Here is an 18,688-nt window from a genome sequence, read left to right as displayed (position 1 = left end):
TTAATTTTAGTGTCTTCCTTCTGTTGACTGTTTTCTATTTATCCTGTATAGAATTTATTTGTACGTATTTGTTTACTGTTGTCTCCCATTAGATTGAGGGCTTGGACTCTCTTTTGCCCCTTTTTTGTATCCAGAGCTTAGCATAGTACCCGAATCATAGTAGGAATTTAATAAATGCTTATCAACTGACTGACTGTTCCCATTTTTTGTACTGCAGTCATCCCATTGACTAATTACTACTGATATATATATGAAAATATACATATATAACCATACATATATGTATATAAACTCACCCCATACACATTATCTCATTGAAGTTTCATAATAACTAAGTGAGCAAAATACTTGCAGGTATTTTTAAGCCCTATTTTTTCAGATGAAGAAACTGAGGTACAGAGTGATTACATGATTGACCCATTCATGGTCACACTATTGCAGTCAGTGATAGGTTTCCCTGACTTCAGGTCTAGTACTATTCACTATACCTCAATGTCTCTTATGTAGTACTAGAAGGGATCTTTACAGAACACTTAGTTTCATGACCATGTAAATGGAAAGGCTAAAAACCTTCCAAAAAAACCCCATTATAATAATCAAGTCTGACCCCAAAGAAAGTATGAGTAAATATATCTCCCAAATTTCTTTGAAGAGCTGGTGAATGGAGAACTGGTAGGGAATATGGGTGTGGAACAGTAAATATTGAATCCAATAGTTGCTGTGTTGTTTAGTTTTGCTGAACTGTTTTATTTTATTTTGTTATTCTTTACTACAAGAGACAGCTCTCTGGGGGAGAGGATGGGATATATTTGGAAATAAAGATGATGTAAAAACACAAGATATCAATAAAATATTTAAAATCTTAAAAAAGGGAATCAAGTAAAATACTTTCCCCTTTAAAGATGAGAAAACTGTGGGTTAACAAACTTCAAGAAACCTGTTAAGTCCCTTTTATCCAAGGAGAGACTCTGATATAAATGGAAAATGCCCCTATAGTCAAACATTATACTGTCAGAATAGCCAGGAAGATGGCTTTTATAGGGAAATGACAGTTAAGGAATTTTTTTAAAGAAATGTAATCTTATTTCTTTTCATAAAGTTTAATTTGGATATAGAGCTATACATAGTAATTAACAAAATTAACAGTTTGCCTAAGTAGAGAGATCTTCTTTAAAGAATAGAAGATAAGAATGCTTTAAGAGGTATTGTTGTATGATGAACAGATGTCAGGAAGACAAGGTCACAGTCCAGACCAAAAGAACCTTACAAATCTGTGCTAGCTCCCTTAGCAATTCTCAGACTTTCCCCTTCTCAAGTGACCTATGTAACTATATGAGTGATTTAGGTTGACCAACATTTGTCCAATCTGGACCACTTCCTAGTAACCTAGATGTTTCTTCACATAGATATTTTGGGGAGACATCAGTACTTTAGTTCTTAAAAGGTAAATGAGGAGTGACCTAATTTAGTCTTGCCCTCAAATGATGCTTCATGATAATAACTTGCAGGGAAATTTTGAAAAGCATTTTTCTATAATTTCTGATATATGCCTTAAATGTTAAAATGTTAGTGATCTGAACTTCTAAGTCAAATGAAGTGCTTACCAAAGCCTCCTCAGACAGTTAATTTCCTTCATCTGTTCCATGGTACAAGTAAGGAGCTAATGCAGGATGTTTTCCTAAAAGCCCCCTTACTTCCTGCCAATCATTAAGCCTTTCCTCATAACAAAGCTTCCTTCAGTCCTTGGTCTCAGAGGGAATTAGGTAGGATAGGATGAAAGCTATACATGCAGACTGATAGCACGTCCCTCTATATTTTCTATGGTTCTTCAGCTGTTAACTAGAAGAAAACACTGCACACACTAGCAGCCTACACAGATGGACAGAGGGAGTTCTGTGTAGGCTTGCAAATGTGGGAATTTGAGAACAGGCTGATAAAAATAAGAGCATTATTAAAGGGTGCATACTTAAAGAAGAACATGGTCAAACTTGAGAGGAAAGGTCTGTTAGACAAGCTATCTTAAGTTAGGGAATAACTTGGGTCCAATAACATCACAGAATCTTGTCTTCCTTCACATGGCTGTCGCATAGCTACCTGGGAGGCAACATTCATTTTTAGCTCACCTAATTTACGGCAGTCACAATGATTCAATCTCTAAATCTGGGTACATGTCTTAATATTTTTCTTGCTGATTTTTTTTTTCAGAACTGTGATTTCATTGGTGGGGAACTCCAGATGAGGAAGCTCTCTCTACCCATGTAGCTGGAGGATATCAGCTCTGCAACCTATGGTCACAGAGAGTTGGCTGGGCACGGAAAGGTTAGATTGTTTGGAGATCACAAAGCCAGTGTTATAGGGATTAGATTCTAGGTTTTGCTGATTCCAAGGCCAGCTTTTTATCCTATACAGAATGCTGCTTCTTTGGCTGATGACTTGCTTGATAAATAGGCTATTCTGATGGGGATGGGGGTAGAGTGATGAAAAAAGGAACAAAGTTTGGTAAATGTAGGTTTTCTGTGACTTGAGTTTCTATGTTTACTATGGGGAAAACAGGGGGAGAGAAGAGGGTATTTAGGGTCTATGGCTTCCCATTCTCTCTAATTATTATGGCATAACAGATACAACAGAAACAGTAGATGAACTGGGACTCAGGAAGACTGAAATTCTACCTAGGATAGTTACCAACTTTTTGAACTTGGCATGCCATTTTCTCTTCCCTCAGCCCCAGTGTCCTCCTCTGTAAAAGAGGGGAGAGTCATAGCACTTCATATAGTTGTGAGAATGAAGCAAAACAATGTATGGAAAACATTTGGTAAACCTTAATGCAATAAATATTATTATTTTTAATTTTAAAATAATTTTATATTTTTTATTATAACACATACCCCTTAAAATAGCTAATGAAGTATACAGTTTAGAAAATTTCTACAAATTTGTTAAGAAAAATTCCACGAATTTAGGATGTTGTAGAATTTGAAAAGATCCATTCAGCTGTTTCTATGGCATCTCAGGAAACTATATTTCTCATCATTCCTGCATCAACCATAATCTTCTAGCCATCATTAGTGGGACTATCCTCAGTTCTTGGAAGATCTTTGGGCCTGGTGTGCCTTCATTTTCTCATTAGATATATTTTCATTTATCTAAAGTCAGAGTCATTTATCTGTTTGATAATCCCTCTTTTTAAGAACAATGACTAAGCCCATTAATTCATTTTTCTCTACTCTTGTGATTATCTTTCTAAGTTGTACACTTACTGGTAATCCAGTTCTTGTTGCTAAGGTTACAAACACTGTGGTGGATCTGTCAGATACATTTCTTACATTCCCTAATTGTCTCTTTCTATCATGCATTTTGATAATAGACCTTAATGTTTACAGGTAGTATTTATAATGGTCAAGATTCCTGAATATGTCTTTAAAAATTTTTTTTATTTATTTAAGCCAATGGGGTTAAGAGTTACTTGCCCAAGGTCACACAGCTAGGCAATTATTACATATCTGAGGCTGAATTTGAACTCGGGTCCTTCTGATTCCAGGGCCAGTGTACCACTGTACCACCTAGCTGCCCCCTCCTGAATATTTCTGACTCAATTATGACATGCATCAGTGAGGACATGTACCTTTTGATGGGCTCTAAGGAACTTTGAATGAAAATTCTTTGTGCTTTGCTTTATGTTTTTTTGGTAAACTACTCTGCAGCAAAGCTCTACTAAAATTCTGCGCTTCATTATGACATAGAACTGTCTCTGGGTTCTTGAAGGCAATAAATTACAGGGAAGTTCAAGTACTGACAGTTCCTATCCTCTTGGGAAAACTTGGTGTCTGTGAACCAGACTCTTAGTTAAGGGTGGGGATCTCTTTACAAGATGTTTGGACAGTGGGTTTTTTTTTTTAATACATAAACACTTTTTTTCTCTCTGTTCATATAATATATATTATACTATGCTATATGTCTATATGCTATATATAATATCCTATAGATAGTATATATGTATATGTATGAATATATATGTATTGTACATATAGAAATTTTTAAAAATTAAAAAAATAATCACAAGGCAGGCTGTAATCTGGTTCAATGGAGGGGTCCAATAATGATAATAATTTATCTTTAAAAATTATTTTTATTGAAACTCTTTTCTTCATATCACATTCTCCCCATTCACTCTGCTCTCCTCTTTCCCAATCCATTATATTTTTTAGCACAGGACAGGGATGAGAATATTAAAAAAAGTGATACTGTGGTGATAAAGCCTCCATATATTCCTTCTTGTATAACCATTGGGATGGATTATTAATTCAATTTGACATTTTTGAAGTATAATTGATTTTAAAAGCTTGGGGATAGAGTACCTCACCCACAGATAGACTTGGACTGTAATGTAGACCTTCCATTTCAAGTTCAGAGTGCTTTTCACATATTACACTAACTGGAAGTTGCAATCATATTGCTGGTTCTGGTCTGGGAATAGACAATTTTGGAATTCATGGTGAATTGCTCGATATTAGAACTCACCTCATTATAGTAAGAGAAGGAGAACTATTCTTCCTCATTGTGTTCCTGGGATGAGAACTGAGGTATGAGAGGAGAAGTAGTAATGAGTAGATTTTTAGCATAAGGAAGCCTATGCCAGAAAAATAGTAGGAGTACTTTATTTAACCCATGTAACAGTGCAGTGGAGTGGTTAAAGTAGTGGACTTAAAGGTAATAACAATTGCTAGCACTTAAAAAGTGTTTCAAATTTTGCAAAGCACTTTACAAATGTTACCTCTCATTTGATCCTTACAACAATCCTGGGAGGTGGTTGCTATTTTTACTCCCGTTTTACAGATAATGAAACTGAGGTAAATAGAAATTAAGCAATTTTCCCAGGGTCACAGAGCTGGTAAGTATCTGAGTCAGTATTTGAATTTAGATCTTCCCAGCTCCAGGTCCAGCAATCTATCTGTTGCACCACCCAGCTAGTTTCTAAGCTCAAACCCTACCTGGGTCATTTAACTAGCTATGTGGTCATGGGCAAGTCTTTAGTCCAATTTGCATCACACATCTTCCAGAGCCCCAAAACAATGTCTGGTTGGATATTCATGGTACCTGGCTCAGTTGGGGGGGGGGGGTGTCAAATTATGACCTATTCTCTTTATTCTTTGGCATAGTCTTTAGGTTGCCCACAGTTTCTTTGAACCCCTTCCTACACAATAGTATCATATTTATAAGCAGTTTGCCCTTCCATAATATGGGTCTTTGTCTCCTGTGAAAAGTTAAACCTCTGAGTTGTTTTTAAAAATTAATTAACTTGCTAAAAATCTCGAGATGATCAATTACTTCACTTCATTGTGATAATGACTCAATCACTTAATTAGGGACCTTCTATCCTTTCACACAAAGAGATAACTAAAGGATGGAAACTGTAAAATAGGAGCTATTTGGTGGCAAAGAGACCTTTTGCTGCCTAGTATGCTTACATGTCTGGTTAATCTTAAACCAACAGCAACATTCTGGGCTCAAAAGGGAGCTTAAAACTCAAGGAGATTCAGTAACCTGAGAGTTAATTGGGCTTCCAAGGGTTTCTAAATTGCCACTTATCAGCTTAGGCACTAGGAGACTATGGTAACATACTAATTTATTCTGGGCATTAAGAAAAGGAGCAAAATAGCTGAATCAATTTTAATTAACTGAAAGATTATTATGTAGGAGAGAAGTTTATATTAACTTAGAGAGTTGCTTTAAATGTAAAAGTAAATTCCCTTGATGAGGCAGTAATCCAATTTTTGAAAGTGTTAAATGAAATGTTATATTTAACATTTAAAAGTGATTGTGTTTTTTAAAAGGGAGAAGGTGGCAGAAATAAGGAAATAAATAATTTTATGGGAAACTTCTGACATTGTCCTGCTTTGATCCATTTTAAATTCTACTGTTAAACTTCCACTGGCAATGTCAATAACAAAAAAGTACACACTGTACAAGACTAATTTAAACACAAAGGAAAACCACCTACAACTTTATTAATAACCAACTTTTTTATTAGAGCAAATACAGTTGTGAAAACTGTACATTATACATTTTGGGGTCAAGGACTATAAATAAAGGAACTCATAGGTAAAGAGTTCTTTCACAGCAAGAAACTTTAAATAAACAAAGTGACATATTAAGTAAGTACATTGGCAGACTTCATGTGCTGTCCAAAATGTAGTGTACAGTATAACAACCCATTATAAATAGCCTTTCATGTAAAATACAGCTTGTGCACATTTTAGAAAAATACCAACAATTTCTGTTTGAGCTTTGTTTTTAAAAAAGCTTAGAAATCATACATATATTTATAAATGGAACCACCATGCTTACTTTATAAACATTTTCTGAAGTTATCTATTACTCATTATTTCCAAAGCATTAAGTACTTTAAATAAACATTTAATAAGAATTAAATATTTCAGTTAAAAAATCAGCTTTCCCAGTAAGGAGACATGGAGTAGGACAAGAAGGAGCAGTGACCTCAAGTACCAAGTTTTATATAGAGACAAACATTTTATATTTAAAAATCTTGCTTCCTAAATATCAAAGTAAAATTAGGATTTTCTAAAAAAATAAATACACATGTTGCAATTTTCATTTGCTCTCTTTCTGCTTTCTTCTTGATTCCATACTGGTCACACACAGGATTCTCAACATACTGTACTTCTGCAAAAAATACCACTGGGTTACTACCCTGCAGTTAGCTGGCTCAGGAGACAAAGCATTAAGTCCTCACCTATGTTACTGTAAGTGCTGCCCTGAAAAGACAGCATACAAGTTGGAAATAATTCTGGTTATATATTGTGCACAAAATAAGGGTTTACAAAAAAATTTCCCAAACTGCAAAGGATTAAATATTGAAATAAAGAGACAAAGAAGTCTCTTCCTTCCTCCAATTTATTTTTTAAATAACAAAAATGTTTACTTTGAGGACAAGCATCCTACATACAGTTTCTGCAAGTAAATATGCATGCTTTTAAGTAATAAAGAATATAGTAATTACAGATTAACATCACAAAATAAATGTAACTCATGTAATAATAAATACTGCAAAAACAAATACCCCAAATGAAAATTTCTAAGGTTTTTAAACTTGAAACAAAATTACATATGGTCTTTAAAAAACACAAAAGGCATAAATTTGATAAGCAGTGATTTTAAAAACTTTGTATGCTCTACCTGAATGTATTCAACACAAAATTAATCTATTCCCCCATCCCCCAATATTAGTTATTATTATTATTGTCTTAGCCTCATTTTCATTGGAACTGGCCTCTAGCAAGATCATTCACTTATAGGGTATGTCAGTGATGAAACTGAATCCTTTGAACACTTATTACTATCAACAAGAAGGCATTTAAAAAAAAAAAGAAAAAACAAATCCCCAAACCATGCAAAGCCTTGATTCTACTTCTCAGAATCCTTTTGTAGTCTAGCTTCCCATTTGTGAATAATACCCCAAAGAGCCTCCATGTTTCATAATTTATTCAGTGTGATACTAACATAAGCAGGTCAACTTTAGTGACTGCTCAGGATACATCATAGTGCCTCCAGACTCTGCCCAATCAACATGAAAGAGAAACAGAGTTTTACCAGTTTAGGAAAACAAATGTCATGAAGAGCTCGACCTTCCTATCAAAATACACATGTATACTAGATTTCTGTTTTGCATTTACCTCAAGATGCAACAATTACATTTTCACTAGCCAGGACTTCATACCATTTATTATCATGGCTATACATCAAATTTAAATCAATAGCAAAATGAACAGTCATGCACAAGCAAAAGAAAATGTAATCTCCCAGAACACCACAGAAGTTAAAAGCAGCAGGTAATGGCATAAGACTGGTGAGTGATGCTGCTAACTATTTCTTCTAATGAGAAAGGAGTGAATGTTGGAGTCACTTCCACAGCAACAGTATCCTCTGACCGCATTCCTCTGGCAGTCGTTTCCCCAGCTCCCTACTAAAAATGTCAGATGGTAAAACAGTAAGGCAGCTGTTAGCTTCCATCAACAAAAAGTGCAGCTCCATACATTTCCAGTTTAGTCATACTCTGCTAGGACAGATGGAGTAGCCAATGCACTTCACCGGTTGGGGGCTGCAGCAGCAGATTTTGTGTTTTGTTTGGCTTTTGCTTTTTAAATAAACAAAAAATTATTAAGTTTTGCTCTCCAACATAGCTGCTTGCTTCAGCTTTCAGAGGACCCCAAAGCCACAAACCATCCCCAAGGGAACTGAACAGGTCCTCTGGCTGAATTTTCCAAGTCTCAGATATGTCTCTTGCGATCCCATCCTAATTCCAAGCCTCCTTCCCTGTGTCTGAGCATGACTGGTGTGTTGCCATTTAAAAGGCTGATGACACTATTGCAGAGAACTGTGGGCTAATTCCACTAGTTGTCATGACTTCACTGAAGGGTCAAAACAGTGATATCAGTAAGGAACTACGTTGAATCACATTCAGGCATAGCCAAAATGAAAATAAAGGACATTACAGAGATATTAAAAAACAAAAACAAAAACAAAACAAAAACAAAAAAAAAGTGATTATAAATTTGAATAAGGGAATTGAAACTATTATGTCTTGTGAGTTTACATGAAAATGATACTAGTCTTACCTTTCCTAATTCCAATCAAGTTAGAAAGTGAACAAAAAGAATGGCTAACCCAATATTCAACAGCATGACCAGGACAATCATGACTGAATTAGGACCCTGAAAATAAAATAAAATAAATATTACTTTTAAATGTAAATAAATTCAAATCCTCAAATATAAAGTTAGCCCATTAAGTGAATTACCAATTAACACAGTTTTGTAACATAAAACACAACCAGTTGCCAAAGTTGTAAAGGGTTAAAAGCGACAATAATGTATCTCAATTGAGCACATACAATGCTAGAGATTATTCTAAAAGTGATAACACAGCTTTATTTAGCTAGCTTCTAACATCTGAATATCAGTCCTAATAAAGATAGAATCTTTACCTGAGATGGTATTCACGGTCCCTGTGGATTTCAACTACTGAGAATTCAGTTTAGGAAGAATTATTTCTTCATAAATGTAGTTAGGTTAAGTAAAACCTTCTCCAGCAGTTTCAAAAAGAGGTCTTGCTTTTAAAAATTTTTTGATTATATATACAAGTATAATTTTAATTATAAATATTGTTCTTGGTAATCTTATGAATTGTTTGATGCATTAAAAAACATTATTTTGAGAGGGGAACATCAGACAAGACATACACAAAAAAGGTTAAGAATCCCTGCTCTAAACCAAAGAATTTAAATAACAAGAATTTAGAGAAAGCTAAAATGAAATGCTATTTCTCTTACCTTTTCCTGGTACCCTTTTAGATACCATCGCTTTTTCAAGATTTTTATACACACACACACATTTATACAAATCCACATTATATATACATATAATATGGGAAATTATACTTTTTTACAGGTTAGTTTGATGGGAGGTATACTTAAAAATACATGTTAGATATCTAGAAGACATGGAATGTGTGATACCTATCAGACTTCTGAATAGAAGAATTTAAGAGTAAACAAGGGATAGGGAGCATTGTGAGATATTAATTGGAAGTATTCATTTCATTAAAAAGTTTTTGTGTATATAAAATCAATGTAACCAAAATTAGAAGGAAAGAGAAAACTAGGAAAAAATTTTATAGAATTTTCTCAAATAAAGATTTCATCTCAACTATATAGAAAACTTTGCCAAATTTATAATAATGACCCCAATTGATAAATGGTCAAAGGATATGAACAGACATGTTTTCAATGACAAAAATCAAAGCTATATATAGTCATATGAAAACCAAATCATTATTGATTGGGGAAATACAAATTAAAATAACTTTTGAGATATCATCTTATCAGATCTTATTAGATTGGTTAAAATGATAGAAGGAGAAAATGAAAAATGTTGGAGGGGAGGTGGAAAAATTGGGACACTAACACACTGTTGGTGGAACTATGAATTGAGCTCTCTATTTTGGAGAGCCATCTGGAATTATGCCAGAGAATTAAATCATTTGACCCAGAAATACCACTATTAGGTATATTTCCCAAAAGTAATCAAGGAGAAAAGAAAAGAACCTATTTATTATAAAATATTTAAAGCAGCTCTTTCTGTGATAGTAAAGAACCAGAAACTGAGGGAATGCCCATCAATTGGAGAATGGCTGTGCTATAAGAAATGATGAGTAGGCTGATTTTAGAAAAGCATGAAAAAAACTATATTGAATAATGAAGAGTGAAATGAGCAGAACCAATAAAATGTTGAATACATTAATAGCAATACTGTTCAAAAAATAATTATGATAACTGAATTATTCTGAGATCTAGTAATACTCCAATCAACTATGAAAGGGAGATGCCATCTACCTCCAGAAAATGAACTGATAAATAGAAGTGTAGCATCATTTCACATAGATTTAAAAATCTATGTTAAATGATGACCTTTTCTTGCCAGATGGAGAAAGGGGGAGAAAGGGAGACAGTTCAGAACTTAAAAAGTAACAGAATAAATCACTTAAATTAAATAAAAAATTTCTGACAATTTTGTAATAGTAGATCAGATTTAAATTACCCATCTTCAGAATTAACTTCATAGATGCAAATTTTCATTTCCTATACACATATCCAAAACACACTCTAAATTCAATATTACCATGTTCAATGATGATTTTCAAGGCAGGCTCCCTTTTTAACATATACTCTTTACAAGAAGAGTCTATTCCCACCTAACTAAGTTATTTACATGAACTGTTCTAATTAATTTGCTGATTTGATTTTTGTTGTTTTTCAGTTGTATCTGACTCTTCATGACCGTACTTGGAATTTTTTGGCAAAGATATTAGAGTGGTTTAACATTTCCTTCTCCATTTCAATTTACAGATGAGCAAACTGAACCAAACGGGTTAAGTGATTTGTCCAGGGTCCCACAGTTAGTAAGTTTCAGGTGGTCTTCCTGACTCCCAGTCCTAGCATTCTATTATTGTGCGATTTATATGCCCTGTTGATTTGATTACAAGTTCTAAGGTTCATACAATTTTTTTTTTCACCAGACTCAGTCCAGAAATCAGTCTTTTGTACTGGCTATTCTTTTTTTTTTTTTTTGGTTTTTGCAAGGCAAATGGGGTTAAGTGGCTTGCCCAAGGCCACACAGCTAGGTAATTATTAAGTATCTGAGGCCAGATTTGAACCCAGGTACTCCTGACTCCAAGGATGGTGCTCTATCCACTGCACCACCTAGCCACCCTCTGGCTATTTTTTCACTCCCATTCTTGGCCTGAGCATAGGAGCTGAAATACTCCTTGCTCTTCACTATCATTTCTAGACTCTTCTACCATTACTTAGTAACCTCTCCTGTGCAATTCACAGTATCAAAATTTTCTACCTTATTAAAAATCATGCTGTATGTTATCTACTGGCCCCAGGTCATTTCCCTCTCCTTTCTTAAAGAGATCATTGCTTGATTGTTCCCTCTTCCCTACAGCTATTCTTACACATTCTTCAAAATCCATATTGATGTTCCTTCAAAATTTCCTAACTTCTTAATCCCTCAATTTCAAACTCTACAGCCCATTCCTTAACCCACCTTAGCCATACAGCAATAGTCATATCCCAGATTCATCATTGCTCACAAGTGTTCCATTACCTTAATAAAAACTCTAACATTCCTTTATTTTACCCTAACTTCCTTTCATTCCATTCCTCCTACCCAAACCTTTTCTTTGAGCTCACTGTGAATGTCAGTTTTTCTATTCCTCAGTATTTTCTCAGGTCAACTACCCTAATCTGATTTTACTTTCCTTCCTTCCCAATCTTCACCCTACAGTTAAGCAATTCAATTCCACATGGTCATCAACCTGAATCCCTTGCCGCCTTGTTCTTAAACTCAAACCTTGGATTATTCCCATTGTGATCTTTCTTTGCACCCTACTCATGTGTTGAACATAGCTGGGGAAAGTCATAAAACCATGCTGACTGGGCATACTATAAATTCATTTCTCCCCAATTAACTCCTTGACTCACTCCTTTCAGAAGCAATAGTACATCTTTTCTCTTTTCCTCAAGTGTCCCTTACCCATCTTTCTTCCCCCAACAGTTTCAGTTGTAAAGTTTACTTCTTGATAGTGAAACTGAGGCATTCAACACGCAGCTCTATACTTCAACAATTCAGTGGTGTAAAACTCAAATAGAAATGGATCCCTGGAGACTACAATAGAGACTTAGAGAACAATAAATCAACATTATGTTATGTTCTATTTTTATTTATTTTGTTAAACATTTCCCAATTACATTTTAATCCAGTTTGACACCTCTGCTTTTATCTCAAAATCCTTTGACTCATCTTTTCTTTTCTCCTTTCTCATTTTCTGTGAGTCTCTAATAGGGAATCTCTTTTTGCCAAGGCAAACCCTTATACATGTCCTTCTCCAGTAGATTATATCCCTTATTAATATTTAATTTCTCCCAATCTAGTGCATCTTTCCCTGTTCTCTTCTCCTGCTGCTCCATCCTTAAAAAAGCACTTCACTAGACTCTATTTTCCTCAAGATGTCATTCAGTACATCTTGCCTCCCCCTTCCTCAGGATGCCTAGAAAAAGCTAAGTCTGTTAGCTTCCTCTCCTCTCCTTCAGCTCTTTGCAATCTTACTTGAACTCTCACTCAACTGAAACCACTCTTCAAAATTACTAACAATTTCTTAATTTCCATATCACATGTTCTTTTTTTTTTCACTCCTCAACTTAACTGACCTTTCTCCTGCATTTGAAAATCCTGACCATCCTGTCCTCTTGGATACTCCCTCTTCTCTGGGTTTTTGTGACATTACTTTCTCTATATTCTCTTCCTATCTGACTACTTCCTCTTAGTCTTCTTTGCTGGCCCATTTTTGATATCAGACCCCCTAAAACCCTAAGATTGTCCTGGGTCCTCTTCTCTTCTCTATTCATCTAATCAATTCTTTTAGTTTCAATTATTTTCTCAATCCGGATGACTTTCACATCTAAATATCTTGTCCCACTCTCTCCTTTACTATCCAGTTCCACATCATCCACAGCTAATTAGATATTTTAAACTGGAAGTATAAAAGATATCTCAAATTCAATGTTCTCAGAGAACTTATTCTCCACCCCCCACAAATCCACCACTTTTTCAAATGTCAGTACTTCTATAGAAAACACCACCATTCTCTCATGCTTATCATGTGTTAACCTCATCTCCTTGCTGTCTCATTCCATATATTCTATCACTGTTGTCAAACTTTGCTGTTCCTAGGACTACAATTTCTTTTATATGACCCTTTTCTTCCTATTCATGCACATACCACCTTAATTCAAGGCCTCATCATTTTTCATTTGCATAATTCCAAGTTTCCTAATCGTGTTCCTACCTCACTACAATTGTTTTTCCACTCAGCAGTCAAAGTGAGTCTCCTTAAATGAGTCTTCCCTGCTCAATCAATCTCAGCAGTTTCTATTGCTTCTAGAATAAAATATAAACTCCTTTGTTTGACTTTAAATGCTCTTCTCAGCCTGCCCCCCATCTTTCCAGTCTCCTGTATCCCCTCCTACTCCACAACCTAGCCAAACTAGCCTTCTCTTTGTTCCTCTCTTATGATACTTCATTTTCATCTCTACTTCTTTATGGAATATAATTCATTCTTACCTTTGGTTCATAAAATCATTCACTTTCTCCAAGACAGAACTCAAACATCATCCTCCAAATATATTTTTTCACATTCCTGCCCAACACCCCTCACTGCTACTGCCTTTCTTCCCAGATGCCCTTGTTTTTAACTATTTTGTATTTATTCTTCATATTCTTATATATATATATATGTGTGTGTGTGTGTATCTAATGTTAACTCATCAAAATGCAATTTTCTTGTGAATAGGGATTTTTCATTCTTTATATTTTTATTTCTATTGTCTAGCATTGTGCCTGATTTGTAGTAGTCCCTTAATAAATGCCTGTTTATTAAATGGTTAATAAGCATATCCTTATAAACAAATTATATCGTTTCTTTCACTTTAGTCATTTCCCACCTTTTTCCTTGAAATGAATTCCCCCTTGGGATAAAGATAATAATTAAGTAACACATGTGATGCAAAAATCTTTTCTGACCAAAGGTATGGCATCTTGGAAGTCCTCTACTTTGGCACTATGTGGGAGAAGTTACATTTCATGATCTCCTCTTCAGGATCTTCCATTTCTGAGATTTCAACTTCTTTTTCACTTAGACTGTTGGCATCACTGTGCATATTATTCCCTTGGTAGTGCCAATGATACTCCTCTATCAGGTCATACAAATTTTTCAGCATTTTCCCCTACAGTTGCTATTGCTAACTATATTTCTCTCCACCCTATTGCCCTACCCCCATCTGTTCTGTTCTTTCTCTTTCATTTGGTCCCTCCTCAAAAGTGTTTTGCTTCTGACTATCCCTTCCCCCAATCTGCCGTCCTTTCCATCACTCATCCTTCCTTTCCCTCATCCCATTCTTCTCCTCCCTTCCTGTAGGGTAAGATAGATTTCTATACTCAATTGAATCTCAAAGATATTTTTAAAAGGATATTTTGCATCCCCTTATCTCAATTTGATACAATAGGGTAGAAATTATCTTCCTTTTTTTTTAAGATGAGAAAACTAGTTATAGTAGAACTGTATTTGAATAGATTATAAATTAACACTAACTAAACAACAGATGTAATCAGGAGAATTTTTCTAAGATGTCCCCACCTACTAAGAAAGTGTTGATAAAGAGAAATTCTCTCAGGGTAAGGAGAACAATCAATTATGAGATAGAAAATGGGCTGGCAAAATCAGGAAGAAGAAGAAATAGAAATGGGGGAGGTCTTGAGCTGGCATCTAGTAGAAAGAACAAAGATACTTGTGGATGATAATACTGTAGGGATAGATCTTAATTTACATAAAATTAGACTGTAACAAAGCAATTTTAGTATGCTGCCAAGTTCTTTAAAATCACACTCTATCTGCATAATGTAGTCTTCTTAAGACTATGGGAAAAATAAGATGTGTTGATAATAACTAATTAACTCTTCTCACATGGAATTTTAAAGGTGGTTTCCACCTAGTACAAAATGAGGCCTAACTTGTATTAATGCTAATTATATGTTCTATGTAATTAATAAATGAACAAATGACATCTTCAGGTGATTTGGTTTGGACTCTGCCATCATTCACCATAGAGACTAATTAGATGCTGAATTTCAATTTACTTCAATTAGTAGTCTGTCAATGAGTATGTTATATTGCAAAGCATTTCAATTCTTTCAGGACACTGAAATTCATACATTACTTCTGAAGTGAAAAACAGGGCACCTTAGCCTATACCAACAGGGCATCTTAGCCTGTACCAGCCATGGGTCATTAAAGACTGTGCCAGAGTATGGCAAGTATCCTTTATAGAAGAAGACCTGATATTTTGGTAGCCCTTTAAGATTTGCAAAGCACTTCAATTACATTTCATTTGATTCTTTCCAGGACTATAAGGACTCTAGATACTATCCCTAGTTTATAAGATGAGGAAAAAGTTAAAAGATATGTTCATAATCAAACATCTAATTAAGTGACAGAAACTGGAGATCATGGTTCCCTCTATCAGATTGGTTCTGGTGTCTATGTTAAAATTCCATATCCTTTGTTCTTTCCTGTAATCAGTTTGTGGAATTACCTATGAATTTGGTAAAAATGTTTTCACTTGTATAAATTCTAGAATAAAATTATGCTTACTAGTTAGTGTGAGACTCATGGTTTATAGGGGGAGATCAAAGGAAATTATATATAAGAGATCTAGATTCTAATGATGGACAAATCTTTTAAAATCTGAGCCACAGCCTTTCCCATAAGTAAAATGGGGATGATAATCACTTATTTTAAAAGTTCTACTTTATTAAGTTCCATGATATAACATATAGGTAAGTACTTAATAATACTGAAGTCTTAGAAAAAATGTGAGATATTATTACTTTTGGGACACATTTGGGATCTGATTTTCAATTTTAGTGGGAAAGTCTGCAAATCAATTTATAAATCTGTCCATAAGTAATAAAATATAACACTGGTTAAGCTACTTTCTGGAATATTCTCTGTAATTTTTTTTTAAAGAAGCCTCAGTAATGTTATATTGTTAAGCTCAAGTAAGCAGCAATATGAAGAAAAAAGCCTATTTTGTCACTTTTAGCTTTAGGCCACAGTATTTTAGACAGGTGCCAGTGGGTGATCCTTTCATTCTTCAAATATCTATGTTATGTGCAGTGGAAGGCAAAGTCCCAGAAATATGACTACCATGCCCAGTGGGAGCTTGACATAGCAAAATGAAAAATCAGTCTTTGCTTTTCAAGAGTGATCAGGGAAGGTCCAATAAAAGAAGTGGCAGCAGCATGAAAATTTAGTCTTAATTAGAACTAATATAATATCTTATATAAGAAAACATGGGCCAGTCAAAATTTTAAATTAAATTTTAACTTTAAGGAAGTATAGTTTTATTCACGAGTATGTTGTTCTTATATCCAATTAGAAAGAATATTCTTTTGGAAAGAAATTCTGAATCTGATGTGAAAAGTAAAGATAAGTGAGTCAAAGATAACTAGAAATTTATCTGGAGAAATCATTCCTAATGATATTCTAGTGTTAGTTAAATGAGCCTGATTACTTTCCTAATGATATTCTAGTGTTAGTTAAGTGAGCCTGGTTACTTTCCTTTACTTTCCAAGTAAAAAGGAGCTATTTTGGACCAAAACTAAATGTATAAAACAGTTCCTTCATTATCTGAAATAAACCTGAAACTTCTCTCTAAAAATAATTATTAACAGATTATTCCAGGTTCAAGCCTGATTTGCTTTGGAGATTATTTAGGGCTTACTTCAATTCAAAAGAAACTATGTATGACCTGAGGAAGAATTCTATTCAGGTAGTGCTCAAACTGTTCTGGAAGAAGATCAGAGTAATGACTAGAAGAAACCAGAAAAAAAATCAGGGGTAATTTTCAAAGATAATTGGTTAGGATCTTCTACTGGAAAATGTCTCAGCTTGCTCTGAAGACAGTATCTTAAATCTGTTTCTACTGGTCCAAACCAAAGTCACCATCTTGAAAAATCTCATGAAATTGTGTATCAAATGGAAATACACACTTAAGGAATAAGGTTACACATGAACAGTCACACATTTGTGTAATACAAAATCCTCATGGATAATTTCTAACTCCTCTCCCCTTCCTCAACGTATACATTCCCTCAAATAAACTGTGCTATCAACCTGTATCACAGATTTTTTTGTGTCTAAGATATGGAAATTATTTAGAATATTTAGAGAGGACCTAAAATTACTCTCCAGATGGACCAAGTTTTACTGTAGAACTCAGATATTCATTAGGATTTATCTGCAGAACTGGTATAATAAAATTATTGCTGCTCCATTTCAGTTTGCTTTAGTCTTTCTTGTTCTTGGGAGTAGTATTTTCAGTAGGTACACCAAAACTCTTAATTTTCTGGTTTAAAAGTTTTGGTTTTTATTCTGTTCATTTTCCTATCATTTGGAGACAGATAGACATTTCTGAACTTGTTTATTATAAATTTAAAATCTTCATGTAAAACGAACCATAACAAAGTTATATATTGTTTTTCTTCTCAAATTTATAGGAAGTATAGTTTTGTGCTAATGGTATCCTAAATCCTCTCTAAATATGCTAGATAAGCTTCATCTCAGGCACAGACACAAAAAGGTAGACAGATTGATTGGTAGCATGGTTTATTATAGGAATGTATGTGTTGGTATTAAAACACCAAGGAATGGATACTGATATTCAATGACTATTTGGGACAAAAAAAATTGTTACTGAGGATGTGAATAGCAGCTCCAATTCTCAAAGATGACAACATGTAACAGTTACAAAAAAATTTTTGTAAATAAAATATACCTTATTCAGGATTACTGCAGATTGCTATGGAATCAGGAAATCTATTATTCAATGAATCAGAGCAGGGAATGTATTAAATTATTGAGGGGTAGTCTTTTAAAGTCAACTAGACATTTTTATTCATCTCAGATGGGTATGCCTTCAACCTTCCATAATTAACATATTTGTTTTCAGAAAGGATACTATAGAAAGTAGGAATAATAAGAGAATTAGAACTCTTGTCTCCTGACTCATAGAACACTAATAATCAACATTTTATAGGGTTCTTAAATTTACAAAGGACTGTCAGTCAATAACATTTATTATGTGCCTTCTATGTGACTGGCACTGTATACACATTAGAAATCATTAGAACCTTATACAATTCTGTGAGGTAAGTACCATAGTTATGATTCATAGTTCACAGATGAACTGAGGCTCTAGGAGGTCAAAGGATTTAACCTTAGTGTCACAACTCATGAGATCTGAATCCATCTCCCTGACACTGAACCTAGTACCAAATCTGCTACATTATGTTGACTAAAATAAATAGCTCATACTTAGCAATAATTTATTCTAGTCCCCTATTTGATATATAAATCCTCTCTATAATATTCTCAATAAATGTTCATTCAACTCTCTACTTGATTGTGATTAGTGATAGGGGTGCAACCCTTGTAACCTATTCCATTTTTAAGACAACTATTGTGTTGAAATTTGCTTTCTCTAAACCATTAC

The 18,688-nt window shown here is 34.3% G+C and overlaps 1 protein-coding gene across 6 annotated transcripts in view; it reads right to left on the bottom strand.

Annotated features, from left to right (window-relative positions):
* Positions 1 to 385: 385 nt before the first annotated feature.
* The window catches only part of JPH1 (junctophilin 1), a 94,219-nt gene continuing 75,916 nt past the window's right edge, over positions 386 to 18,688 (bottom strand). Inside the window, exons 5-6 of one of the 6 annotated variants that reach the window (XM_074205983.1) lie at positions 8,634 to 8,729; positions 386 to 8,459 (exon numbers count right to left, since the gene is read on the bottom strand). In XM_074205983.1, coding sequence (XP_074062084.1) covers positions 8,649 to 8,729 — 81 coding nt within the window. In that variant the 3' untranslated portion in view covers positions 386 to 8,459; positions 8,634 to 8,648. Of the gene's footprint in view, positions 8,730 to 18,688 lie in introns of all 6 variants that reach the window. The other 5 variants (XM_074205984.1, XM_074205986.1, XM_074205987.1 and 2 more) reach the window with 5 other exon arrangements.

The sequence above is a fragment of the Macrotis lagotis genome, chromosome X (genome assembly GCF_037893015.1).
Source record: "Macrotis lagotis isolate mMagLag1 chromosome X, bilby.v1.9.chrom.fasta, whole genome shotgun sequence".
In the NCBI taxonomy this organism is placed as follows: domain Eukaryota; kingdom Metazoa; phylum Chordata; class Mammalia; order Peramelemorphia; family Peramelidae; genus Macrotis; species Macrotis lagotis.
Note: the sequence above shows the minus strand (reverse complement) of the source record. Positions and strands in the feature narration are given on the sequence as shown.